Source organism: Tympanuchus pallidicinctus, unplaced genomic scaffold (genome assembly GCF_026119805.1).
Source record: "Tympanuchus pallidicinctus isolate F22 unplaced genomic scaffold, pur_lepc_1.0 scaffold3, whole genome shotgun sequence".
In the NCBI taxonomy this organism is placed as follows: domain Eukaryota; kingdom Metazoa; phylum Chordata; class Aves; order Galliformes; family Phasianidae; genus Tympanuchus; species Tympanuchus pallidicinctus.
In genome coordinates, this window is record NW_026294747.1 from 91,898,051 (window position 1) to 91,926,009 (window position 27,959).

Genomic DNA, 27,959 nt, shown 5'->3' on the forward strand with positions numbered 1-27,959 from the left:
AACCTTACTTCAGCTGCAGTGTCTTCCATAAACTATGATACTTGACTTTCTCTGTTGCTTCTTACTAGCGGTTGTAATAATACAAACCTGACATAAATAATAAATAGCAGAAAATAATACTGATTTCTTCAGACAAGAAGGTGAGCAGATCACATTAAGGAAATAGCATTTTATATCTGTAGTTAAAGGTAGATCTATCTTGCTTCTCTCAAAGAAATCATTAGGAAAGCTTAGAAGTACTTTATGGAGGAAGAATAATTTAGCAAGTCATGAGTACGCATGTAATTCTGAAGCTAAAAGTATTTATGTCAACATTGAGCTTCACATGGTAGCATTTCTAACAACAGATCACAGCTCAACAGGTCATTTTCCCAGAAAGGCATAAATGTAGGAAAACAAAATACTTTAAAGAATATTAGTAGGAATTAAGGAATGAGGATTACAAAGTATTAAATGTGATTTATGTAATTGGAGATTATCTGGAAAATACAGCAATGTAAGAAACTCTAACCGTAACTGCTCAACAGCTAAAAGTCCCCTCATATATAACACATTTTGATTAAAAAGTAGTCCTCTTGTCAGTGACAGTATAGCTGATGCTGGTGGTCTGCAGTGTTATGTCCGGAAGACAGGCTTTGAATTTTGAAGTGATGTTAATGTGGTTCAAATGAGTGTAACAGAACAGATGTCTCTATATAGTAGCACAGGAATGTTTGTCTTCCTTGGATGGGGAAGCCTGCATTTATTTTTGGAAAATTTGACCCTCAAGATCCAACTGGAATAGGTCAAAAGAAAAAAAAAAAGAAAAAAAAAACACAACCACCCCACCCAAAAACCTACATTAACAACTGAAACTTTAAAACTGCAGCTTCCCAGTTGTACTATTGTAACCTATTATTTAAGGGTGTATGCTGTTATTGCATGCCTACAAGAGAGTAAATCACATCAAGGCTGGTGTTTAAATATCAGTTTCCTGAGGTTTGGTGTAAAAAGAAACCAACAATTAAGTAGGTCTTCAGTTTTCACTTATTATTTGTTTATCATATGCAGATGCCTTTGGAATAAGCCAAATGAATGTCTCTCAAATGTTCCTTATGAAGGAAGCATCTTAAACTCAGGATTTAGAAACCAAAACAGTGATTTCCTGTCTCTGTGTCAAAAGAAATCATTTTAATTATTTACAATCCTGTTACCATTTCCTACCTTTGTTTAAAAGGGTTTGAAAGTATTCTTAGTTGAAATAAGTACAATTACAGCTACTTTTTGAACAGAAGTACACAGCAGCCAACATAGAATTTATAAAAGACACACAGAAGGGCGAAATTGTAGGAGACTTTGGGAGGGGTTCTTTATGTTAGATACTCAACATTTTTAAGGTCACATACTGCTGGCAGGAAAAGGAACTTTTCCTATGTAGCAATAGCAAAGTATGTAGCAACAATTTATGTTGTGGACTGGAAGTTAATTTTACTATGGAGATTTCACATAAATAAGAATTCTTGAGGGGCAAATTTTGCACTCTGCTGAAATCAGCTTGATGTGCACACATTCATTCAGAGATTTAAATTAATCCCATGAGATCTTTTCTGTAACAACATTCTCTTAATTCATTTGGGCAATAGTATTTCAATTTGAGATGATTGAAAGTGCAGCCTTGCTCTGAGCTATATGGATGAAGTCCGTGAATATGCATGTATATGTTGTGTATCTCTTTTGTTCATGGGTGCATTCAGGACCTCTTCATAACTTTGGATGAGAAATTCTTGACTTCATTTTCCTTCCAAAAGTTTGTTGTTTTACTGTTATACACAACTGCTCCAGTATCAATCCAGACTACTTATTAAAGTAGCATAAATTGCCTGAGACTAGACTCACAAGTTGAGATAAATCCGTAGAAACATATTTCCTCTCTTCAAGCTTTGAACAGTCATAGCCATGATGGAGAAGCCAAGCCAGTTCATCTCAGTGGCTTTCCAGTAAATAGTAGGTTTAAGTCCAAATGTCTCAGTGCACCAGTATGTCTTAAATGTGGTAGAGATTGGATCAGATTAATACAATGATTTTAAGTATAAATTATATACCAGTCTGACCCATGGCAATTAATGGAGAAGAAAACCCTGGTATTATTTTCTTTGCAAAGAATATGCCAAGCACTGTCTTATTTTATATAATTATATAATAAGATAGGTAGCCCTGTCTTATTTTTTTATGCCTTTTGACTCTGTAGTATCTCTACCAGTGCCAAGCCACCAGAATCTAATGGAGACTTTACACCTTCATCCACTGTCATGACACCATTTAATTAGATTTGCAGTCTGTTTAACAATGGGCATTGGATCTTGACTAATGAGCTAATTGAATGGATCTTGTTAATCAGCTTCTAATCTGTTTTTATTGGAGGCCTTTGGCTGAGATTTTAACCTGTGTTCAGGTTGGTTGGAAAAGTGATAAATTTTGAACTCCAGATATGATAAGTTTTACTATTTGAGAAATGCCCTGTGTGTCAGTGAGCCAGACCCGCCCATCTGATTGGAAATTAGGGGGGAAAAATGGAGGCAAGGTAAAACATTATGGAATTATTTGTAGAGTGACTGCTGTGAAGCAAGTAGGTTAAAGAGATCTTGGTGTTCTCAGGGTATAATTGTGGCAGAAGCTAAGGAGGGTGCAGCCACATCTATTGCACTTCTATTGCCAATGCTGAAACATGTCATTGCCGTTTTTTGTTTTTTTTCCAGCCCATCCTCATTGCTTATCATAGCTTGTTGGAAATATCTGTTCTCTCAGATTTTCCCACAGTCACGCTTGTGTAAGTTGTTTCCTTACCTTGTTCCAATCAAAATGTGCATGATTACCTTATGCAGCATAAAAAAAACTTGGCTTTGTTTAATGGTACTTGCTACACTTTGTGGAGCTGGAATATCTGGCTTGTTAATGCTCTCTCTATAGAATCATATAAAACTTGCTTGGAAGGGTCTTTAGCAGGTCTTGAATGAAAACTGTGGCCAGCAGTGTATCAGTCAGACCATGGGTTTGTCCACTTAGTCTTGAACAGGAGCACAAATTGCACTGCTTCTCTGGGCAGCTTTCTCTGCTGCTGCCCTGCTATTGAATTTTGTTTAAAGGTCTTTGTCCAGTCTGAACTATCCAAGTCTGTTATGGTTGCCTCTTGTTGCATCACCTGCTACTACCTAGGAGAGTTTGATCCTGTCATCACTTCAGCTGCTGTTTAAGCAACCATAGGCTGCTACTAGATTACCCTTTGCTTCCTCTTTGCCACACTAACAAAGCCTAGCTCTTTCAAGCTCTCACTGTGGTTAACATATGCTCTGTATTATTCATTAAGTAAGCATGTTGTCAGTTTATGTTCAATGTGGAGTCCACCATGACCTCAAGGTCTTTCCAACAGGGCTGCTACTCAACCAGGCAACCACTTGCTGGAGTTAGCCTTCCCCAGCCACCAGGCTTTTCACTCGTTGAACTTCATGAAGTTCAACCTGGCCTAACTCTCAGTTAATCAAGGTCTTTCTGAAATGAATCTCTCAAGAAAATATTAAGCGAAACAGTAGTTTACTGCTGTCCAAAATATTGATAAGGAGTCTATCTTATCACTCAAATAGAAGATAATGAACAGTATCAGGCCACTGTTGATGTTGGGTTACTCTGCTTATCACCAGCTGTGAAACAGTTGTAAATAAATTGACAGTCCCTCTTGCAGGACTGGAAGACTGACCAATACTCAACTGATCAATGAGTTTGTTCTTCTAGCCTTTACTTGCTTAGCTCCCAAATGAGTATGAGGGGGCACCACAGCTTTGAGAGCCTTAGTAAATCAAGGTATGTCTTTCTCTCCTCATCCACAAAACAGGCCATTTTGTCATAGGAAGCATTCAGATTAATCAAGCATTCTATGCTTGTGTCGACAGTTTTGGATTACCATCTTGTCCTCCACGTGTCTGGAAGAGGCCTCCAAGGAGCACGTTCTCTGCCCTGTCCAGCCTGTTATTCTCTTGGTCCTTCCTGCTTTTCTTAAACTCAGCATATCATCAGCATTTTCTGGTTGCTAGGGACTTGCACTGGTCACGTGCATTTTTCATGGATAATGGCCACACAGTTGCATCTGCCAACTATTTCAACACCTTGAATGAACCCCATCCATTCTCAGCTATTTGAACAAATATGGGTAGTTGTGTTGGTGAATTTCTAACCAGTTACTTCCCCGCTGTTAACTGACAGTCTTTTTCCCAAACTGTAGTGATACCTTCAGAGGTCCAGCAGCAGGTTTTTCTATATTTCCTGTCAATGGATTATCTACCCAAGTAGGTTCACGTTTTTCTGACTTTCCTTTTGTACTGACATTGTTTGTAGAAGCCCTTCTAGTTTCCCTGTACATATCTGACTAATTTTACTGTAGCTGGACTTTGACCTTTGTGGCTGTAACCCCTATTGACAGAGCAATGCATTTATATCTTCTCTCTTGCCTTTTCAAGTAGCAGTTTGCTAGTTAAAAGGATGTGTATATGCAGCGTGGGTGTTCATTAAAGCATGCAGAAGCTGGAAGTGCACAGGCAGTGTTCCTATTGTTTTCCTTCAGGGCAGAGGAGTGCCTGCTAATGATACCATCTTACTATTTGCATCATTTCAGTCACCTGCTTTTGTACACATATAGCAGATCATGAGAAACTATTACTTTCCATGTCCCTGATGGCTATTTACAGTATGACTAATTTATTTCTCAACCCACTCTGTTATAGATATCTATTATATTAGGATACTAGCATAAATGACTATGTTGTTCTAAAGAATTGCTCTGGTTCAACATAATACTTTTCCAGTTATACTACAGTGTTACTGCTTTTGATTTCAGAGGAGTTAAAGCGCCATTAAATTAAAATATGGGAAGTGAGCCTGTCTACAGTCTGTACATTTTTTATATCAGAGGCAAAATAATAGCAGCTGGCTATACTTTGTATTTTAGGGTTAAGAAAAAATGATGCATCCATAAACTTTTCCTTTGGTTATTCATTGTGGATACTGATGTACGCTGTGGTCTCCAAACCACTGCAGAGAGAGTGAGTTAGGATGCAGCTCTGGTGTTGTAATGTAGCAAGGAGCCTCCTCCAGCTCAAGTGATGGCTCTAAAACTCTTTTCTTAAGCAAATGTTGTTGGGAATAGTGTATCTGCATTTTCCATTATGTGCTAATAAATAGCCATAATTTCATTAATTTTATTTCTTACTTAAGCTGTATGTCTTATCCCTGAGCTAGTTTCCCCTACCAGAATATAATAAAAAAAAGGAGTTGACCTTGATCTTAATTCAGTTTACACAGTGTGACATCAATGTGTAAGGTCTGTTGCACAATTGTATTCCAGAGTTATGTTTTTTTCAAGAAGACATAGCAAAGATCACCAGAGACACTTCTTGAAAGATTTTCAATAACAGCTTGTTTACAAGGTGAAATACCAAATCCATAAATGAATAATGAAGAGAGCTGGAATTGGATATTTAGATAACTTACAACAGGGCAAGGCAGAAATGGCCTTTCCAACTTGAACAGGAGGGAAAATAAGAAGAGTACACTACTTAAAATCAGAACAGACTCCTCAACTATGCAGCTATTTGTGATTTGTTGTTTCTTTTTTTTCCTGGATAACTTTGTCTGGTCCATCATGCTCGAATTATTATTTTTTTTATTTATTTGCTGGGAACTTTTGTCTTAGTACTTCAGTTACTTCCTGTGCTCATCTGTACCTTTCTGGAGTTGGGGAGTACTCAGTTATTCATGAGGAACTTAATCAATCATCACTTTCTCATGTCATCTTGCATTGCATCAACTTCCTTTTTCAGATGAAATGGATGGGTGTAGCACTCTATGGCATTTGGCAGTGCTGTTTGCTGGCTTGTTTTTTGGTGGTGGTTGCTCAACATTGATTTAAACATTTAAGCACTGCAGCTAATTTATGTTTATCCATGCCAGTGCAAGGCTTGGAGTTTAAGCACTGTTGAGGAAAAGTGGCATTTGTACTGCCGTGATGTTATACCATTATCCCCACAGTCATAATTGGAAAGATTTGCATTTTTAGTGGAGCTGGGTAAGGATTAAGAGCATAAGCAGGAGTGAGGTGGGTTGCAGACATATAACTGAGAACATAATTTGTTCTGCCAGCATCCCATAATTGGTAATCATGCTTTAGAAGAAGTAAAAGAAGTAGGGATTTTTGTCTGCAGGACTGCCAATTAATTCATTTACTAGGGGGCTGAAAGAATATTTTATGGTGTTTGAGAGCTGCCACATAGAAAAGAAATATCATGTCAAGTTTACCTTTCATTCTGGAGTTGCACTTAGCTTTGAGTACAATTGAGATCCTATTGAAAGAGAAAACAGAGACTGTTTCCAGTATGCCGCTGCATGTGCTCTTCCACCCTGATTTAGTTCCCCAGCGGCATGAGACTGCTACGTAAGTTAGTTCATTAATATTCATTTGGTAGATCGGTATTGCACTGTTGAAGCCAATAAATTTTGGTTTAGTTTAAAAATCAGAGATATTTTATACATTATGTTAGCATACAATTTTTATTAGCTTATCACTCTTTAAAAGAGTGATGCATTGAAGCAAAAAAGCCACGTATTTCAAGTAATTGCTATTCCATTAAGTAGAAGTGGCTGTTTCAGCTATAAGAGTGGAGAGAAATGTTTGGCTAATGAAAAGAGCACTCAGAGTGAGAATAACCCTTTGATGTGGTGAAGACACTGGTGGAAAATACCCATCTTGGCAGTCAGTATGTGAGGCCCTGGGAAGCTGGTGGTGACGTGGGAATAGCCCAGCCTGCAGAAGCACTTATAGGAGAAGGTGGAGAGGTCATGATGACCACCGAGGCTCACTCCTTTTGCTCGAGGTAAATAAATAAATAAGCAGCAGCTGAGACAAACACTTAACAGCAGGTTTGTCTGAACTGAGCTGCTCCTTTCTTGTCCAGAAGGAGCAGTGTGAGAGATCAAAAACCACTTGAAAGCCCTGGGCTGGGGAGTGGCTGGTAGACAATAGCCATGATGCAGCAAATGTATGTGCTGCTGCTGCTGCTGCAGCTGGCCCAGAGGCTTTTCTCACAGGGCTGCACTAGGGGCAAGAAATTGAGGCAGGCCATCTTCCCATTCTCCTTCGTCTCCTCTCTGTCATCTGTGGTGCTTTGAGCAGGTAGGAAGCCACCACATTTGAGATGAGAACAACCACTCCAGCTCTTTCTTGATTTTCTTCCACTTCTGTACCATGCAGCTTCCTTTCTCTGCCATGGTATAGGAGGGGCTGCAGGCTGAAATGGAAGAAGAGAAAAAAGGCATGTGCTCCTGTAAGGTTGGGGATTTGGCTGGGAGCCGGCCTGCTGTTCTGCATCAAGCTGCAGGCATCACAGTTTGGAACTGAGGAAGGAAAGCTCCTGAGATACGTTTTGGCTCATAATGCAACAGCAGTTTTCTTGCCCATATCACTCTCCAGTGACACTCGGCAGTTGAAATTGGTTTCTGTGCCCTTGATGAAGCATTGCAGCTCTGCCATACTATTGGTGTTGGATTCAAAATATTTACTCTTCTGAACTTTGCAGTAAAGATCAGACTTGATGCTTCCCTCTTCTTCTCTTACTGCCTTATCCTTGCTTAGTGCCAATGTAGAGAGTCTGATCTTTGAAGTGTACTCTAGTATTCGTGGTAGCAGAAGTATTTGTTTCTTGTTTTACTGCAATATTTAAAGGCAAGGTTCAAACTGAGGACTCAGTGCAAGGTAGCTTCCCAGCAAAGCTTTCTGCCTCAGAGAGGCTGGAATCATAGAATGGCTTAGGTTGGAAGGGACCTTGAAGATCATCTAGTTCTGACCTCCCTGGGCAGGGTTGCCAACCACGTTGCCCAGGATCCCATCCAATTTGACCTTGAATGCCTCCAGAGATGGAGCATCCACAGCTTCTCTGTGCAGCCTGTGCCAGTGCTCACCATCCTCTGAGTGTAAAATTTATTTGTAACATCTAACCTGAATCTCCCCTCTTTTAGTTTAAAATCATTCCCCATTGTCCTATCATTATCCAACTATGTAAAAAGTTGGTCCCCATTCAGCTTGTCGGATCCCTTTAATATTGGAAGGCCACAATGAGGTCTCCCTGGTGTCTTCTCCATGCTGAACAAGCACAGCTCCTTTAGCCTTTCTTCATAGGAGGGATGCTCCCTTTGATCATCTTCCTGGCCCTCTCCTGGAGTTGCTCCAATAGTTTTTATGTCCTTCCTGTACTCATGGCCCCAGGCTTGGATATTACTTGGATATTGCAGGTCTTTTGGGCTACAAGAACATACTGCAGTTTCATGTCCAATTTTTTTTATTTTTTTTATTTTTTTTTTTTGGTCTGTTTGGACATACAAAGCTCTATAAAAAGTATTTTTTTACAAGTTTAAAAACCGATGGATACAAAATAAAATGAAAAATTGGTAGGAGTACACAATTTAATTTTGAAGTCAGCGAGAAGGCAAAATATCTCTTGTTCCATGTATTCCATTCTGAAAAATGCTAAATCTGAAGTGTTTGAAAGTCAAGAGTAGTGGTGAGTGTGTGAGATGATGTACAAAGGCCACATTTGCAAAAATAAGGACTGAATCTCAGTGAATGCATAGAGATGTGTATGTCTATTGTGCTGGTATAAATATATTCAGGGAAAAAAAAATGATCCTCAATAAACTTTTTCAACTAAATTAAGATAAATTGACAATAATTCATCTGTTTTATAATCTGTTTATGTACTACTGGTCTTTGGTCAGGTCTACTGTGTTTTATTTTTGTTATAGGTAAAGGTACAAATATCAGTTCTGACATGAGATTATCTTTCAAACATTTATGGAGGAATTAGACTTAAACTAGATTTGAATTAGTGTTTCATACTGCTTCTAATCTGGGATTTTTGTTGCTTTTTAGCTTAGTTTTTAAAGGGAGACAGCAGAGTTTTTTCAATAGATCATATATTTTTATTAGTTATCAGCATAGCCTGTGTTCAGCTGGTGGGTAGTTTGAGGAGTATACTTCTGTTGTTCTGTGGGATATGTTAATCTTGACTACCTCAGTGGTTCATGTAAATTCTTACATAGGAAAATACTTCTGTATGTAAAAATCAGCTGCCTTTTCAATATTACAAGTTCTGGACTGTAAAGGGTAAACCAGAGAGTCAACAGTTAACAGCAAGTGTTGCAGGAATGTAGCACACTGGTCTAGGATATGCAAAAGTGTTTCTGGTTGGCTAATACTGCAGTACAGCAGCAGTCAGGGCACACTTTTGAGACCGGTATTTGGCAGGACACTGCAACTTCAAGTCAAATCTGTTTTAGGAGAAATTATAGGAACTATAAAGGCTTTCTTCAGATCTGGCATCAAACCACTTTGGCACCTAATCAGTGGTCTATTACATTGTTACAATACCACTGGAGTATTTTCAGGTGAGTCTTTTGAGATTAGCATTGGCATCTCCTGCTTTCTTAAAGGTGTCTGTAATGTGTTTCTAGAGGAGGTTTGCTTTGAGGCTAATGATTAGGAAGCACTACCTCACCTTGATCTTCTTCCTTAGCCCTTTTGTGCAAGAAGCTCTTTTGTTGCTGGAAGCCCATGTTTCACATCTCTCTTTAGCCAACTGTTACATCATCGTAAATTCTCTGTGTCAGGACTTGGCGTTCTGCTGAATTTTGCTGTCCAATGGCACCAACAGTGTGCCTTGTCTTCCTCATCAGATATACATGACTGCTTTCAAATCTGCTCATTCCAGTGGGGACTGATTTTTGGACCCTAATGAGGGAGAAGCTGGTAAGAAATGTAGCCATTTAGACAATAAATTGGTTTTCAGAATACGTAAATGAAAGAAGCATTTCTGTTGAAAAGGTTTACTGTTTGGGGACTTCAAACTAGACTTTGCGAAGCAGCAGTGTAAGTAAATTGACTGGCATCAGAGCAAATGATGCACTGAAATCAGGCTTCCAAGCAAGGGGATACAGGCTGAAAATTCAGTAGCCAGGTGCTATTCTCTGGTGCGTCTTAAGCAGAGAAGGGTATGCTCTCAGTGAGTTGCAATTTGCTTGTGAATAATTCATATTTCAGGAAAAAAAAGTTATTACCAAAGCTTGATCTGGAATAATTGTATTATTTATGTGATGTGTCACTTCAATAAAAATGTATCATAAATGTATTGAGGTTGTTTTTTCTCACGCTCTCGGAGGGAACTAAATCTCCACCATTTTTCTTAACGTTTATATGCAAAGCTTCCTGGTGTAATAATAAATCATGTGAAGTGATCTCTTGTGTGTTTAGTGCCCAGTTATTCTTATATTTTTTTTTTCTTGTTTTTAACATCATCTTCTGCTGTTTTCTGGCTATCTCTGTGTTGTAGTCAGCTATTTTCTTACTAGTTAAGGGAGGCTGCATTGGTACTACTGCTATGACATTGATAACCCTCCTGTTACTCTTTTGCTTTTCCATCCCTTTTCCTTGTATCTGCTGGATGCACGCTGTAATCACAAGCACTTTTAGGTCAGCAACTGCTGTGTTTTATTTTTAAACTACGCTTGTTAGCAGTTGGACTTGACACCAAACCTTATTTTGGGTTCCAAAAGCTACCATGATGGGAATATTTAATAATAATAAAGTGCTTTGCTTTTTGCTTCATTTGGAGTTCCACCTAACCTGACTAAGCAGTCAGCAGCTACTCGGCAGAACTAAATTAAATATTATTACTCTATAAAACCATTTAAATTTGAATAGCCTTTTATTTAAGATGCATAAGCATTTCTCAAACATTCAGCCTGTTACACAAATTATATGCTGTAAAAGAAGCATTTATTGCTAACCTGTGAAAATAAAATATAATATTGGTAAGTTAGCTGGAAGCTTGTAGATGTTCCGAAAAGATGACAAAGTAAGATTAGCAGCAGAGCTAAGCAGAAATTGTTGCAGAGCTTCTTCTGAATAGCTGTCAGTTTTATGTTCTCCTAACACAATAATGGACACTCCCAGGAGGTGTAAGTCTCATGGGATAATTATTCTTCTGAGGTCTAGATGGGTTTTGCTATGCCTTTTCCACACATGGGTAAGTGCCTTATAATTATTCTCCTCCCCTTTCAGTAGATTTTCCTAATGTAGAAATTAATAGAATTAATTCTGTATACATGCACGGTACTTACATTACCTAGCATATTAATGAATTTCAAGCAATATTGAATGATGCTATCGGACGGCAATAGAAAGTGGTTTGGAGCTTTTATCTTACAAATTGGTTTTAAGTCTCACTGTACTTGCCTTTTGAGAGGTATTTCTTTTTAATATTCAGGTCTATTTTCTGCTGTTGTCAACTCTCCCAACCTGGTTTATCTTCAGCCATCCTTGAGAATAACAAACCCAAGAAGTAAAACTTTAAAATAAGCATATAGTCTTCAGCAGTAGAATATTTTTATAGTGCCTTCTGCACAAAGCTATTACTGTTGCTCACTCTCTCTCTTTGAGCATCAAACAATATTGATGAAGTGAAGCAAAAACTTGGCAAAAGCTTAGCTTCAAAAGGGCGTCTTGTATGGCAGCACATTTGACTATTAGTTACAAACCTTTGGTGTTGCCAAATTAACCTGCAGACAGCTTGCAGCCCCAGTCCCTAGATTCTCAAGAAGGCTTGTATTAGGGAGGTTTAGCTGCTAGGGTGATCTGACAAGTTTTGACAAGCTCACCTTTATGATGTAACAACCATAGAAAAAAAGCAGAAAGGTCTTTAAAGATTATCTTTCTTACCTGTTGCTCTCTTTACAAGATTGAATATTCATCATAGCTGTATTGGTGTTGAGATGAGTGCTTGCTCATCCTCTTACCCAAATTTCCTATCTTCCAAACAGGAGTAGGTCTGCAGGGTGGTGTTTGCTGGTAAGACTTGCAGTTCCTGCTCAGCACCAAGCGTTCCCTTTAGCTTAAGGGGAAAAAAAGGCATCATATCACTTTGGAGATTTACCAAATCTTTCCAAGAGACTGGAATTTGTTTTGTTCTTCCTTCTCCGTGCTCCTGAGTGCCACTAGTCTAACTGCGCTGACAGGTTTGAGTCTTTCAGCATGTATGCACACGTTCATTATAGGTGAATAAATAATAATTGAACCTTGTTCTGCTAGATGAAGACTGATATGTTATCAGGGAACAAAGATCTTCTAAGCATGAGGAGTAGGAAGTAATTGGTATAAGGCATTTTTTGTGTGCCTGTAACTATTGACCTGGTGTATATAACTGCATATGTGCTCTAGGAGCATGAGAACATGGCATTTCTGGTAATTCTGCAGTACAGTTAGCTGGTTTTCTGGTTTAAAAGGCTGTGATTATGCCTGAGCATTTGAAGGAATTCTGGCTTATTTGCTTTTCCAAGAAGGGAAGCCGGAGCTGGGCCATAAAGACTAGCTGCTGATTTTGTTCCACAGAAGAAAAACTGAGGATATGTGATTTCTGAACTTCATCATTTGAAGAGTATAAATCACAAGAGAAAGTGCACGTGCTTACTGATAGCAGGTTGAATATTATCACAGAGTCATAAAATCGTTTGAGTTGGAAGAGACCCTAAAAGTCCATATAGTCCAGACCCCTGCAGTGAACAGGGATACCTACAGCTAAACCAGATTGCTCAGAGCCCTGTCCAGTTTGATCTTGAATGTCTCAAGGGATGGGGCATCCACTGCCTCTCTAGGCAACCTGTTCCAGTGTCTTACCACCCTAAAAAGCCTCTTCCTTAAATCCAGTCTAAATCCCCTCTCTTTTAGTTTCCCCTTGTCCTATCACAGCAGACCCTGCTAAAAAGTCTGTCCCCTTCTTTCTTACAGCTCCCCTTTAGATACTGAAAGGCCACTATCAGATCTGCTGGAGCCTTCTTTTCTCCAGGCTGATTATCAGATATTGTTTAACTGCTCTTAAGCTCATAGTAAACATATTTGCAAAGTTTAATTTTCACTAAGAGTATTGCTTTTTTCTGCATCTCTGCTGTGAAATATGTATTTTCATGCCAAAGCCATAGACTTGTTCATAATTAATTGACTTTATACAAGCTGTTTCAGTGGTATGAGTTAGAGGTTTTGTTCAGATATGTGCTACCTGAGCAAATTTTTAAAAATAACTCAGAGGAAGAGCTTTTTTTTTTTTGCTTAGTGTCCAGATTTTAGGATCATAGATCTGATGGATAAGCTTTCAAGTACTGGCTTCAATATCCTCTGAGTGTATCTGCAAGATAAGTGGAGTATAGAGAAGACAGAAACAAGTTTTCTTTGTAATTTCTACAAGGGTGAAGAATTCCAAACTATTTATTAGGAAAAATAGTGGTTTCTACTTAATTTCAAAGGTAACTGGCCTATCTCACGTGACACAAACAAAATACGTTTTCATACTGGAAATTCATTCTTTCACCATATTTATTGCACACAAAGAATCTTTCTCTATTCTGAGATACTTACGTACAATATTGCTGTTTTCTACACATCTTCTAAATTTGCAGAATAGAAGATCTGCATGTTAGCCAGGCTGCAGTCACGTTTTCCTTTGTACATCATGGGTGGCTGAATTCTGTCCTCCCACTCATTGCCACCAGAAGCACTGGTTACAGTGAGGCCACCATCTTCCCCTGAGCACTGTGCTGAATGTGCTCTGATTTGACAACTAAAACGTGGTGGAAACACAGGATTTGCCTAATATGGCATTCAGTTGACCACAGCGTTGCTGTAAAGAAAGTGCAAAGCTAGAAGCTGAAAAGCAATACTGTCTCCTTTGCCCAGGCATGAGGGTGTTTTGCACAGCCACACTAATCTGACCAAATGAAGTTGTAGAAGACATAAACATATCTTAAATTTTATAGTGTTTTGTACTATGTATTTGAAGATATATGATACTGTTAGAACTGTGAAAGTGCCAGGCAGTATTATAAGAATCCTGGAAACAATATATAAACCATATTCATTTGAGAAGAAATGGTTTATAATAGCTTTCTAACAATTTTAAATACTGGTGGTAACTTTTATTGCTGAGATTTCAGGAGAAAAGTAGATTTTTTATGACATAAGAACCTTGTCAACATAGAAATACATATCATGAAACTTAATTTTAAGTGTTTCTCTATTAATTAGATGAAAATTTAATAACTTTAAGGACAGTGGTGCTAGGAGTGCCGTTAAATCTGGGTGGCAATATTATAGAAAGACTTGCAAAGTATTTGTGTAACATTTGAAGAGAAGGTGGGTGCCTTGGTAATATCTGACATTGCTAAATCAAAGCTATTAAAAATGGAATATCCAGAAAATAAGTTATATAAAGTAATAATCTAATTGGCCTGGATTGTAACAGGCACACTTGGATAAAATACTTATGAAAGAATGCATTGCTTCTCATCCTATGAGCCGTGATTGTTCCGAGTTTTATCAGAAAGCTGTGGGAGTGATTTATACGCTTTGCAGGTGGGTGGTGTTTTTCCTGTTTTTCATGCTCTAATATAGTATAAAAACAAATATTGCAGCAAATGCTATGCGACCTGTAAAGGAAGTCAAGGAAAGACCTAATTATTTGCTTTTATTCTTCTGCAGGTCCTAACATGTGCTCTGCTTTGCAGGGTAAATCCCATTTCTGATGTCTGACGGTTGAAATAGTGTGTAGCATGTATAGTTCAGTGAGCTCCCCTGTGTCTGAGCAGCCCTTGTGTTGAGAATAATGTATTTTGAGATCTTTATACATTATCAACTTAAAATCATGTGGCTTTCGTGTTTGATATGAACTATTGGGCTTCTTTTTGCTTCTGAATCTGCACTGTTCAGTTTTAAAAATACTTCTGTTTCTGCATAAAGAGAGATGTGAGTGCAGGCCTGAGAGGCAAAGGCTGAGATGTTCCCTGGAAAGCTGTTGAATGGCAGCCATGTTCAGTTGCTGGGCTGGAACTACTGCTCCCCTTGAATAGTCAAAAGCAAGCATTTGTGCCCTTAGAATCATGGAAAGATTTGGGTTGGAAGGAGCCTTAAAGATAATCTAGTTCCGACCTCCTGGCTGTGAGCAAGGACAGCTTTCACTAGGTCAGGCTGCCCAGAGCCCCATCCAACCTGGCCTTGAGTGCATCCAGAGATGGGCTATCCACAGCTTCTATGGGCAGCCCATGCCAGTCCCTCACCACTCATACATCTAACCTACTCTCTTTTAAAGTCCTTATGCTTTGTCTTATCACTACATTCCCTGATAAACAGTCCCTCTCCAGATTTTCTGTACGTCCCTTTTAGGTACTGGAAGGCTGCATTGAGGTCTCCCCAGAGCCTTCTTTCCCCATGCTTAACAGCAGTTCCAACTCCTTCAGTCCCTCCCCGTAGGAGAGGTACTCCAGTCCTTCCATCACCCTCATGGCCCTCCTCTGTACCTGCTCCAGCATGCCCATTTCCTTGCTATGTTGAGGACCCCAGGGATGAAGACAAGACTTTAAATGGGGCCACACAAGGGCAGAGCAGAGGGGAGCTACCACTTCCCTCACCCTGCTGATCATCCCTCTTTTGATACAGCCCAGAGAACAATTGGCTTTCTGGGATGCATGTGAATAGTCTCATGCCCTCCTCAGGCACAAGGAAAGGAAGCCTAATTAGAAGGAGCTGTTATACTCTTTACCAAAAGGCCAGCATCTGCTTAAAGAACTTGAGGAATAATGTCCATCAAAAATTTTAATGGGCCCATATATATTATGTAGGACTTCATATTCTTGAATGCAAAGTCAGAGAACCAAAGCTGTTACTACAACAAATGCTATGCACCGTCCCTCTTCTGTCTTCCACAGGACAGCTGAAACACATGAACCAGTGCAGAACTGACACTGGCCAAAAAATCTAACTAATCAGCATGTATTTTACTTACATTATTAAATACTACTTGTAAACTGAAGCAGTTCAGGATCTTTTGAATGTGCAATTCAAATATTCTCCTATACAGTTGAAAATTTACAGCAAGGGAAAGCAAACTGAGGAGAGAAACCATTGTCACTGTCCAGCTTAAATCTACTCTTGTTCTTGGTTAACATCTTATTTTAAAGGTGGTCTTTCTGTGAAAATGGAATGATTGTCCCAGTGGGCCAGAGAGATAATAAAAAGATGCATGTCAAGAATAACAGTTACCGAAAGCAATGATTTGGATTTTGCTAAAGGTTAATAAGTTTTCAGGGAATGTACTGGCTCCTTTGACAAGCCAGATAAATGGGCATCGTGTCAATTTATGATTGCATTTCTGGAACAGGGAGCATGCTGACACTATTTCAATATAAATGTTCTAATTGAAATATTTCACCATAATCACAGTGACCCTTTTATTGCCATTTTTTGGCATTATTTTGGCATTATTGCATTATTCAGTCATGTGCTTTTTCATACAATGCATGGGTTTCTTTTGCTGAGTCCAGGGTGCCAACTTGTAGGGTTGCTGGTTATTTTTTATTTAAATTGCTATGAGTAAATGACAGGAAATATGTTGTCACGTTCTGCACAGTGATAAAACTGCTTCAGTGAAGCTATTCTCAAATATGCCAGCTGATTATCTGGTCTTGATTTTTAGCCAGGAACTAACTGGTCATTACTTTGATGCTAAAATATATCTGAGTGAGAGATGAGCTCTGCAAATGTGATGTGATTTTACTTATGTCATGTGTTTATTCCTACCAAAGAAATGCCAATCTCTCGGTCAGGCAGAGCCCTGACTGTGCCATTTTAATTTCTGGATACCTCTGCTTTCTAGATTAAAAACATGAAAATGTGAAAATAACTATTAGATTTTAATTACACTGGCATTAAATTGGATAATGGTTGCAAGCACTGGGGCTTAGTTCTTAGTGACCAGATTAAATTTAATGGCAGCCATTAACTAAAACAGATTTTTGGCAGTCAAGCATGAAGGAGATATTTTGTGGGGGGTTTTTTGTTGGTTTTCCTTTTTTTTTCCCAGCATCTTCCTTTTTAAGTTTTTAGACACAATGTTGTGATCCCTTGAATGATGAAATTCTTAATTGTTGCTCTGTGAGGAAAATGCTTCAAAGCACCTAAATTATGGAGGCTTATAACTGCCATCAAAATCAAATAGATTAGAAGTGATTCAGCATGAAAAAAGCCTGTCTGAGATTAGGCAGTGTGGATACCACCCTACGCTATAAATCATAGATTTCCCAGAAAATATTTAAGGCATTCAGAATATTTGTATGAGCTAACTCAGATCCCCTGTTGGGTTCTTTGATTTGCCATCTGGAAGAGCCTCTTTCCTTGTATTTCTTAGCACCCACTGAGCATCCCCAAGAAGAACTGCTTTCCTGAAGGAAACATAGATTTATACAAATATTCTTCCCTCTCCTACTATTGAGAGCTGTACCTATTCCTTCTCTCCATTTCAAGATTTTGAAAGATAGGCTTCTAGCTTTCTGACTTGTCTTACACTCGCAGTTAGAATTTTCTTGAATGTTTGCAGTATAAAAAGACAGATGTTTTAATTAAATGCAGTCCTGCAATCCTGGATGATTGTAGCAGTCTGAACAGCACTCAGCAAGTGCAGAATATGGCTCATCAAGCTTTTGTTCCTAAAAGTTTAGATGTGGGTTCAAATAATTCAAATCCCTAGTAATGTGTTGGAGTTCATTTATTTCACAGTAGTATTTAATATTTTATAACTCTTCTAAACCGTTTACCCATTCACCGGATCTTTTATCTTCGTTTTAGTGACCTATATATGTGTGTAAAACCAAATTTTCTATGGATTGCCCATACTTGTGTACAAAAGATAATGATTTGAAATCCGAAGCAAAAGCAAGAGAACACAATTTAGGAAGACTGATTGGTAGAATCGAGTAAATGAGCTTCATTTGCAACATCAGTGGTTTCTAATCACAAGTTTATGGTATACGAAAGCCAAAGATACAAAATAGCTGTCAGTTTATATTGTGTTTATTACAAGCTTACAGTTTCAGCCTGATCACTGTGCAGGATAGACCTCCATCCCTTTTACAAATGTTTTTTGACATTTTAAATTGCACACCATTGCTGATTTTTTAAGAAACAGAATAGCATAGCGGGAAGTACTCACCATGTGAATGAATATACCAATTGTCATGCATGTTACAAATAATGTGATCGCTTCTCTTGTGGTGCCTTACACTGGAAGGCGAAATACCTCATTAAGAAAAAAGTTGAAGTATCTTTCCATATTCTAGTCTCCATGTGCTGGTGAAGAGAAAGTTCAGCAGTAAAGATGGCAACTACTGGCTGATTCTGTAGGCAAATGTATGTCTGAATGAAACATTAAACAAGTCTTCTGACACTGAAGGGTTTTCAAAAGTTGCATCACTAATTATTAACTGCAAGAGAATTAATTTTGCTTTTGCTTTTCAAAAGAACACTGACTTTTTAGGAGTCAAAGCGATGCTTGTTTGACAGTATGATTATTTGCAACTTGGAAAATAAGAGCATTCTATCTCAAAGGGTAGTCAAAGCCATGCTTGTAAGGACAGTTACTGTATGGAACAGAAGTACCCATAACACCCAAATGTATTTGCCATACAACAGTCACACATAAAAGTGCCTATTCAAAATAGTTAGCCAGAATTGATGCAATATGGGCTAGTTTTGTATGCATCTATATTAATTTGCAACAGGGTAAAACAAATGAAAATAGCTGTTTGCCATCTAGCTTACTGGCCATTAGGGGACCAGATAAGATGAAAATGAGCTTCTGTGATTGCTAAATTTTAAGTACTTGAAGGAAATTAAATAATGCAGAGATGTTGTGCATGCTGAAAAAAACCTGCCCTTAGCAAAGAAGCTCCCTCACTACTCCTTCCATGCTAGGAGCCACACAGCTGGAACAAGCTCTGAAAAAGGGGACTTGGGGGTCTTGGTGGATGGCACGTTGAATACAAACCTTCCTTGGAGACAGTCCAACACCATCTGGACCTGCTCTTGGGCAAGCAGTTCTGTGTGGCCCTACTTGAGAAGAGGCTTGGATGAGATGACCTACAGAGGTCCTTGCCAACCTCAGCCATTCTGTGGTTCTGTGATCTCAGTGCTAGTCAGTTGTACAATACAATCCTGGTTGTGTGAAGGGAAATGAAAAATACAAACATGTGCCTTTAAGTATACAAATCCATTGATCTTTCACGTGGCATTTTACTCAAGTATAATTATATATGAAATAAGAAAAACAACATGCTCATTGAATGTTTTGGAAACAAAGCTATCAAAATGGAAGTGCAGTATATGGTAAAACTGTGCAAAATCTCTTCCAGGGAAGTATACAAAAGGCTTTAAAGTTTTAAAGTTTTAAAGGTTTTAGTCTTGGTCCTGAAAATAACAATAAAAGATGAAGAAATTAGTAACTAGACTTGTTCATCCGGTTAATCATTTATCTGCAGACTGCCAGTAGGCTGGTCTCTTCCAAATTGGCTCTTCTTCACAAATAAGGGTCTTTACTTGCACACACAGGTCATAGTTTTAAAATTAGTTGTTCCTGGAAAGGAAATCTGAAGTTCAGACAATAATGGCAGAAAATGGAAGCTGAGACAGCGCTTCTGAAGTGCAGATTTTTTTAAATTTTTTTAAATAAGATTATAGGGAGGACAAAGGAAAAAAAATGTTTTCTTCCTTTTTTTTTTTTTTTAATACTTACTATGAATAAATTAGCAGAGAGTTATGGCGACCCTTTGGCAGCTGTCACTCTATGGTCTGTGTAACTCTTTAGTACTACAGGGATCAGTACTTTTTGAAATCTCTAAACTGGTCAAGGCACATTTGGGGATTTGTGACTGTTCCCCTTGTAGTTAGAACCTGTATTTGTAAGTCAGAAATATTTGAGTTGTGTGGCATGATCTGTGATCTTTCCTGTAAAACAGTTTCCTCTTTCCAGTGCAATACCTGTATGACAGTCTGGAGTTTTTGCTAATGAGTAGCTTAGCAGAGCTGCTTTTTCTAGGTCAGTCCCAGCATTGGTAATACAAAAATGCAAACATCTGTGTTACATTGCTATCTGCACAAAGTACGAGGAAGCAGTAAAGAGGAATTCAGCTACTCCAGTGTCTTTCACAAGTGCTCCCAGAAAGGTGACACCTTTGGTTCAGAGCCAGGTGTGGAGAAGGACAGGGCTTGAAGTTTATGGATAACTATGCTTACTCTGTAATTACTGTAAGCTTTGTTTCTCAGAAATTGCTCAAGAATGGCTATAAGTAAAGTGTAGACCATTTATCATGCATCCTTTACATAGCCTTCTGTCTTCTTTGGTAGCATTTACCATTCCTAATGCCTTTCTGTATAACCATCTTCTAGTTATTTTCTTATGCCTAATAAGTACTGACCTTTTCAACTGTTACGTTACAAAGGATTGAGCTAATAGTATTGCCTGTAAGACTCTTCATGGAAATCTCTCATGCCTGTTTTGCTAATTGAGGTTTTTCCAGTGTAGAAGCAATGTGAGGATTCCTTGGATTTTCATGTTTTTTTGCATTTCTGATACAGTGTTGGCATTAAGACTTGAAATAAGAAAAGTGGCCTAAACTAATAGAAATGGTGTAGTTCATTCAGAGAGTCTCTCTAAGTTGAGGTGTATCGTAGTTGACCCTGTGTCATTTGGTTGAGCTTTTCTGAACTGATACTCCTTTTGTGCTTTCAGTTTCTTCTGTGGCAGCTTCTTTCAACCTTGTGCTTAGCTGTCTTCCTTCTTGAATTTAGACATGTCACTGTTGAAAGTGTGAACCCCCCAAGGGAGCAGCGACACGAGAGAACCTTCCTGTCTTATCAACTAAGAATATGTCAGTGAAACATTTTTTCACATACTGCCTATCGCAGTTAGGATAAGCCTTATGATTGAAGTTCACATCAGGAATATAATATAATGAGATAACTCAGGGCACTTGTCATTTGTGCCAAGTCTGATTTTTTTTGTTGATTGGTTTTGGCTAAGTATGTAGATCAAAACTGAAGTGTGTGGTCCTTGCTTGAGATCGTTACCACGATCCAGAACTGAAGACAAAAGCTGAGGGATTTGAGATGTCACATACTTCCTGCGCTGACCACTGAAACTATTACTGGTAACCTCTGTGAGCATGCTATACTAACCCTAGTGAAGGAGAATGATGCACAATTTAATTACTAGAGCCATCTTAGAGTAGAAGAGGGATAATAATAAAAACAATACAAAATAAAAAACAGCCAGTCCATGCCCGCAGAGGTGCCCTCTGGCCTCCTTCCACAAAGGGAACAAGACATTGGGCTTCACTACACATTTCCCTGATCCTTAAGCATGACCTCTTTCTCTAGGTTGTATTTAAGCTATTTGTTTTTATCTCCTTGCAAATGGATGCCATCAAATGTCATGCACAATAGTTTGATAATAAACAGCATTAATAATGCTGCTTGTGTTGTGTTTTGTTCTCCGGGCTTTAAGTTGCTATCAGCTGGAGGGACTGGGGAGGATGCTGCAGTACCTTGTGAGGGAGAACGTGGAGTTGGTAACCCATGCTTTTCCTCCAAGTGTACTGCCCTTTACAGTTGCTCGTTTCTGTCTGCTCTGGGCTGACGGATTAATAACCGTGACAGATCTAACATAATCATTGACAGTTTTGTTTTATGACTATCTTCAAAATGATTGTGTTTTTTACTAGGCTACAGTGTTTCCAAACCATCAGTTTGTCTAAAGCTAATGAAGCACTTTATGGTCACTTGTGGAACAGCTTCCATTATTTAATTTCATGCGCTTTTTCTAATTAATTTGCAACAACTGATACTTGTTTTTTTTCATTGTTGATTCCACTATTATTTCCTTTGTAGAGTCACAAATATAGATAATCTAATATTCATGTTATCTTAGTGTTTCTCCTATTTGGAAAAAAAACCAACAACAACAACAAAAAAAAAAAAACCAACCCAACCTGTTCATAAGCAAATTCAGAAATTTTGTTGCAGTAGTATGGAAGTGTGGAATAGGAATATAATACACGGTATTATGGGTTTATAGTAAAAGATATAGAGAGCAACAGATGTATAGAAAAAAAACGGAGTGATGTATTACCATTACAGAGAGAGAAAAAATTAACCTGCTCTTGCATGAATAAATTTCGCTGGTCTCATGAATAGCTTCAGAATTTAAAATAATCCTTCTGTATAATGAATTTGCAAGCTAATTACTCTTGGATTGCCACAGTATGATATAACTCTGTCAGTCTGGAAGTGTTGAAAATTTTGCCAAAGTTGTGAAGTGGATCCAGCTGAAACCAGAATTGAATGGGTTTCCTAATCAATATATCTGCAGATTGTTGCAGCGTATTATTCCAGTAACTGTGATAATTGTTGGGTTTTATCCTTTTTTAAAAAAACAATAGAGTTAGAAGTGGCAGATGGTAGTTAATGATTAACATTCCTAGTAAACAAACTTTTGCATGGTTATATTTAAAGTGGTTGTGTGTATATAAATAGACAGGGAGCATGAGCTATGCAAGTATAATTGAATTACATTAGCATAACTTAAGTAGGTTTGGTAAATACCAAACACCTTAATTAACTTACACAGTATTAGGAGGTTAATGATATACTCCTGCTACAAGCGATTCTTCAAAGTGTTTGGCAACATGGCAGTTCAGAGCCAAGCTAATTCATGGTACCCCACCCTTTGTAGCTGATGTATAGCAGCTTAGTTAAATCTTGCACTTCAAGCCTGGCCTCTGCTGGATTTCTGGATGTGTAAGCAACAGTTCCTCAGGAAGGCCTGGAAAGCTCCCTCTGGAGTGAGGTTTGTGGTCTCATGTACTCAACATGGCACTCAAGTGATGCAGGTCTCCATTCCAGCCTGGAGAGCCTTCTGAGCTCTCAAGATGTTTTTTTCTCAGGCTCTGTAAGCTTGCACTTTTAAACAGAAACTCTGATCTCTCTGTCAAAATTTTGTCCAGCAGCATCGTATAGCTCTTGTGCTAAGAAAAGGTAGTAACTCTTTTCATGCCATCAGTCAATAAAGACAATTTCTATCCATCTTCAGCTGCTGTTTTTGCAGTCCTTCCTCTTTCTGAGTTCTTATTTATATTTTTTTTGCTGATGCCGTTTCTGGAAAATATGCAAATTGCATCCTATAGTCAGTTCAAGAAGTGTAATTGAATCTCATTGTTGGAACTGTCAAATCAGTGTCCAGTCGGAGCTGTGCATCTTTTTAGCTAAGCATGTATCATTTATTATATTTACTCTAAAATCTGAATAGTGGAGTTAGAAGCCTGATTGAAAGCCAGTAGTGGAAGCCAGAGTCTTTATCATGCTGAATAAAGTAAACAAAGGATGTTGCTACCAGTCTAGTTAATTACTTTAAAAGTATTGGTGAGTCAGGAAACTATATGCAAATTGGTATGAAATTAATTCCTGTTGTATTTGACTGATTTGGAAAAAGCACATTGGATCTACAAGTGGTTGAAATTTGTATTCTTCTCTCATACAGAAAACTGTTCTCTAAATGAGCTAGCGTCTCCCTTGAGAAAGAAATGTGAATTTTGCTGACAAGCTGAGGACTCTCAACAGAAAAATGCATGCTGACAGTTTGACCAAGTGGCCAATTGACTGATTTATTTCTCTTTTTACTTCTGTTTTAGATGCTGAAGAATACCAGCCTCCAATATGGAAATCGTATTGTAAGTACACCAGAAAAATGAATAATCTTAGTACCTTGACAATATGTCACTGTTATGTCTTTTTCCTTTCTTTGTTGGGGGGGGGGGGGGGGGGAACATAAATGTCCATTATAACTGTAGAAATTACTAAATGGGACAATAAATGGGACAACAGTGAAACTCGAACTTTTCTGGGTCTCTGTAGAGCAAATACAACAGGATTTTGAGTGACAGATTCTCTGGGTTGCCTTGCTAATGTGTAAATCCGGTGTTTCACAGCTTTTCTTCTGAGGGCTCCAAAGGTAGAGGTTAATGCTTCATGCACTTACTAAAGGGAAGATTTGAGTGCACTTGTCTTTTTATATGGGTTGTCTATTCACTTTAAGATAATAAAAGTTTTGATCCTGAACAGTACAAGATGTTTTTTGAAGTGCTTTACAAATTAGTGACCCTATGATCAGTTCTAAGAACCTTCCTGTTTGCTATTAGAGAAGTTATCTACATAGAGTACAATGCAGAAGTTAATATTTTATGTTCTTCTTTGCTTTGTATGTTTTAATAAGTCAGTACAAAGACAAAATATTAAGACAAAATATTACCTTATAAATCTTTGTTAAAGATAGCCTTTAAATTTGATCTTATTTTGAACACTTACAGAAACTAAAGTGAAACTGTAGCTTTGGGTGTTTTTTTTTCCCCACTGATTTCAGATACATCGCTGTCCTAAGTGAAAGATGACCCTCTTATTTTGGCAACTTCAAATTCAGTACAGCACCTTTACAGAAATGGAAGTATAAAATGGATTGCAGTAGTTACATGCCTATACATGTATAATTCTAAAGGTTTGAGTAAACTTGCTGGCTTTGCTTTCATGCACATTACAGTATACTTTAAGACACCACCTACGTGAGAATGACATTCTACCTTATAGTAGACTGGGATTCTTTCATCCAGAATTTGAGTATACCATTAAATTACAAAGATTGGTTTTCAGAGCACTGTTTTCTAGGGACTTTTGGTTTTTGTATTCCAGTATGTTGGAACTTTGTAGAGTATTTGGAGAAAAATAGAGGCTTGAGTGTGTTCTTTTAGTATAAAAATCAAGCTTACTTAAAGTCAGTGGAAAAACTACCATTGACTCTGATGAGACCAGGGTGTGAAATGATAGTAAGGGAGCTTTCTATAGAGAAAAACATCAAAAACGAACAGGGACACATGCCTTTACATACCTTCTGTTAGTCATCTCACTTGTGCAGCAGGCAGGTCAGTGCACGCAGTGAAAAAGTTTGGTTACATTTTGCCTGAGAGTTTACAGGTAGCCCTTTTAAAAAATTACACAAACAACAAAAGCACAATAGGATGAACTAACAGAATCTGAGGATATAATTTCCTATTTGGATGTAAGAAGGATGCCAATATTGTGGCAATGACAAAGTCATCAACATCTCAAACCCATGCATGAATGACTTAGGAAAAAGTTACCCTGCTCCAAAATTCACATAGTAGTTTAAGCCTACAGAGATTTATTGCTGAGACTACTTAGCCACAGACATATGTTTTTCATTGCAATATTGGATGAAATGCACTTCTTTGCTCCTCTAGAAAAATCATCATCTGTCCAATTAATTATAGAAATTATGACCAATGATTGCATTACTCTGTGATGCAATCTCCTCCTGTCTGGTCAGGTTTAAATGAGTACATGCATTTTACTCTTAGCAATCAATGGTTTCTGCCTATTTAACAATTATTTTATGTGTATTTTAGCTAGTAACCTTTTTCCATGTTTGCTAATATCCTGTTAAAATACTTGCATATACTTTTGACTTCTTTTTAAACAGCTGCGCTATGTGGTCATTCATTGACTTAATTATCAGTGCTTCAGCTCTTCCAGCTTCTCATCAAGGGCAGATTTTCCAGTTTGTGCAAGCAAAGTATTCAGTTTAACAGTATCCATGGGCAAAGGCTGGTCAAAGCAGAACAGCTTTCAGAATCCAAGTGTTACACTTGGTATAATTCAGAAGCTTGTTCCAGCTGGATTTGGAAAAGATGCACAGTTCTAATTCAGAAGATATTCACTTGTTCATGAGTAATTGTTTGAAGGAATGTAGATTTCACAGGTCCGTACTCTATTGTGGAGTAATGTGGCAAGGTGCAGAGCCACAAAACTAAGGAATTCTATGGAGCATTCTCTGGCAGAAGGCAGTACATTTCTTCACTGCTTTATAAAAACAGTGATAAGAATTTTTCTTCTCCATTGGAGCATCACTGAGCAATAGTCATAGGTGAGTTAAAATAGAAAGCTTGAGTTCCTGGCACTCTGCAGACTGAAAAAGTATGGAGATGTTGATGGTGATAGCCCACCTTCTCTGGCAGAAGAGAAGTGTTGACTTCTGCGTGTTACCTCTATGGTGCTTTACACAGATCGGATTTTATAATTAGACATTCTGGTCTAAAATATTTAGGTTGCTCCAAAAGTAATGCCTCCTATTTATTTCTGTGGAAACTACAACAAATACAAAGAATACAATAACACTGTTTGATAGAGCAAAATCACGGCTAAAAGACTGTTTTGATATAGTCACCACTATCAGCTATGCATTTTTACCATTGATGAATAAAAAGGGCTTGCCTGCCCTGTTTCTGAAAATCTGCACCAGTCCGGGTCACCAGTGGAGGTGACCCACTATTTCACAGCTGCTATGATGGTGACATTGCTAGGAAAATGTTACCCACACAATCCATCTTTCATCAGCCTGTACAGATGGAAATTAGAAGTTGCCAAATCCAGAGTATTTGGTGGGTATGGTAGGACATCCAGCCAAGACTGGCAGCATGCTCCATAGTCTTCAAATTGGTGTAAGTGCTGGTGTTATCATGTTTCAAGTGAAAGGTTGTCTTCTTCTCTGGTCTGAGTCTGGCAGTGTGAGCCTTCAGCTGAGTCACCATCACAATGTGTGTTAAGAGTTTGTGGTTTGTCTGGGTCCCAGGAAATCCAGAAGGATCACCCTTTTCTTACTGCACATTGTTTTACCTGTGAGGGCTGTGACTTGAACTTTTTCTTCAGTGGGGAATTCACATGTTGCTACTCCATGGACTGCTATTCTGACCCTGGGTCATAGTCATGGCACCACATCTCTTCACCAGTAATGATGTGATCCAAGAAACTGCCACCTTCAGCCTCGTAGTTCAGTAGGTCCTAACAAACCCGTATACAATGTTCTTTCCATTCTTGTGTCAACATTTGTGGGAGCCACCTGGTGCAAACTGCAATATTCCAACATTGCAACCATAACTTCGAATGCAATTAAGTAGACATTCAGCTACATGCGTAGACCCCTGGTTGTAATTTGTGTGAATGGGCTGATTGTGATACTCTTCATTTCCTGCTGTGTAAGCTGTGCATGGCTATCTGGAACGTGTCTTGTTTTTCATGTTGCTGTTGTCACTGCTGAAACGCACCACCCACCACCTCACTGTGCTTGCTTCCACTGTTTGATTTCCATTAGCATTAAGGAAGTTCAACGAATGTCAATGTGTGCCATTTTTTCTTCACAGAGGAATTCAGCATCACATTTTTGCTTTACACACACCTTCATGTCAGACATCATTTTGTCAGACTGTCCCTTTGCTGCCATCTGTAGCAACTGCCTAAAATGGAATACTGTCAGGAGGTTTAACCTCTTCTGCCGTACCACCAACATCAGTCTCTGGTGCTGTGGCTGGCATAATAGAACAGGAGGCATTAATTTTAGGTCAAACAGCGTTAGATTAGAGGATTTACTTTATTTATTTACAAGTCTCATCCTCTTTCTGCAACAAAAGAGCTGTATGTATTCAAACTAGTTATATCTCAAAGAAAAGTTCACTTAGATATTCTGTAATCAACTAAAGTTTGTTACCTTTATGCACTCCCAGGTGATTATGATACTGTGGATACTGGCAAGCTATTTGAATTATTAAGCTGATGAAAATTGTTTGAAGGGCATTTAAATTTTGTTGGTTTTTTTTTTTCTATTGCACTGGTGCATTTTGGTTCAATATTTTGTCCTAGTAGTACTATGCATTTCACTTGCATCTGATGCTGGACCAGAAAGTTACTTCCAGTCTGATGCTGTTTTCTCTCTGTGTGCTGTTGACTTTTTATGAGGTTAATTTTCTCTGGGCTAGAATAGCAATGTATCATTTTGTTCAAGCATAATCTTTTTTATAATCAAAGTGAGTTTGTCTCTAACCTGCCTGTCAATTCTAAAAGCTGAGATAGACTGGGTCAGATGTCAATCACTGCTTAGTTCTGTATTAAATAAGTA

At 38.3% G+C, this 27,959-nt stretch overlaps 1 protein-coding gene across 1 annotated transcript in view; it reads left to right on the forward strand.

The window, feature by feature from the left end:
* CHN2 (chimerin 2) overlaps nucleotides 1-27,959 on the forward strand; it is a 165,984-nt gene that overhangs the window by 40,566 nt on the left and 97,459 nt on the right. Inside the window, exon 2 of the mRNA XM_052693233.1 lies at nucleotides 23,632-23,670. Coding sequence (XP_052549193.1) covers nucleotides 23,632-23,670 — 39 coding nt within the window. The remainder of the gene's footprint in view (nucleotides 1-23,631; nucleotides 23,671-27,959) is intronic.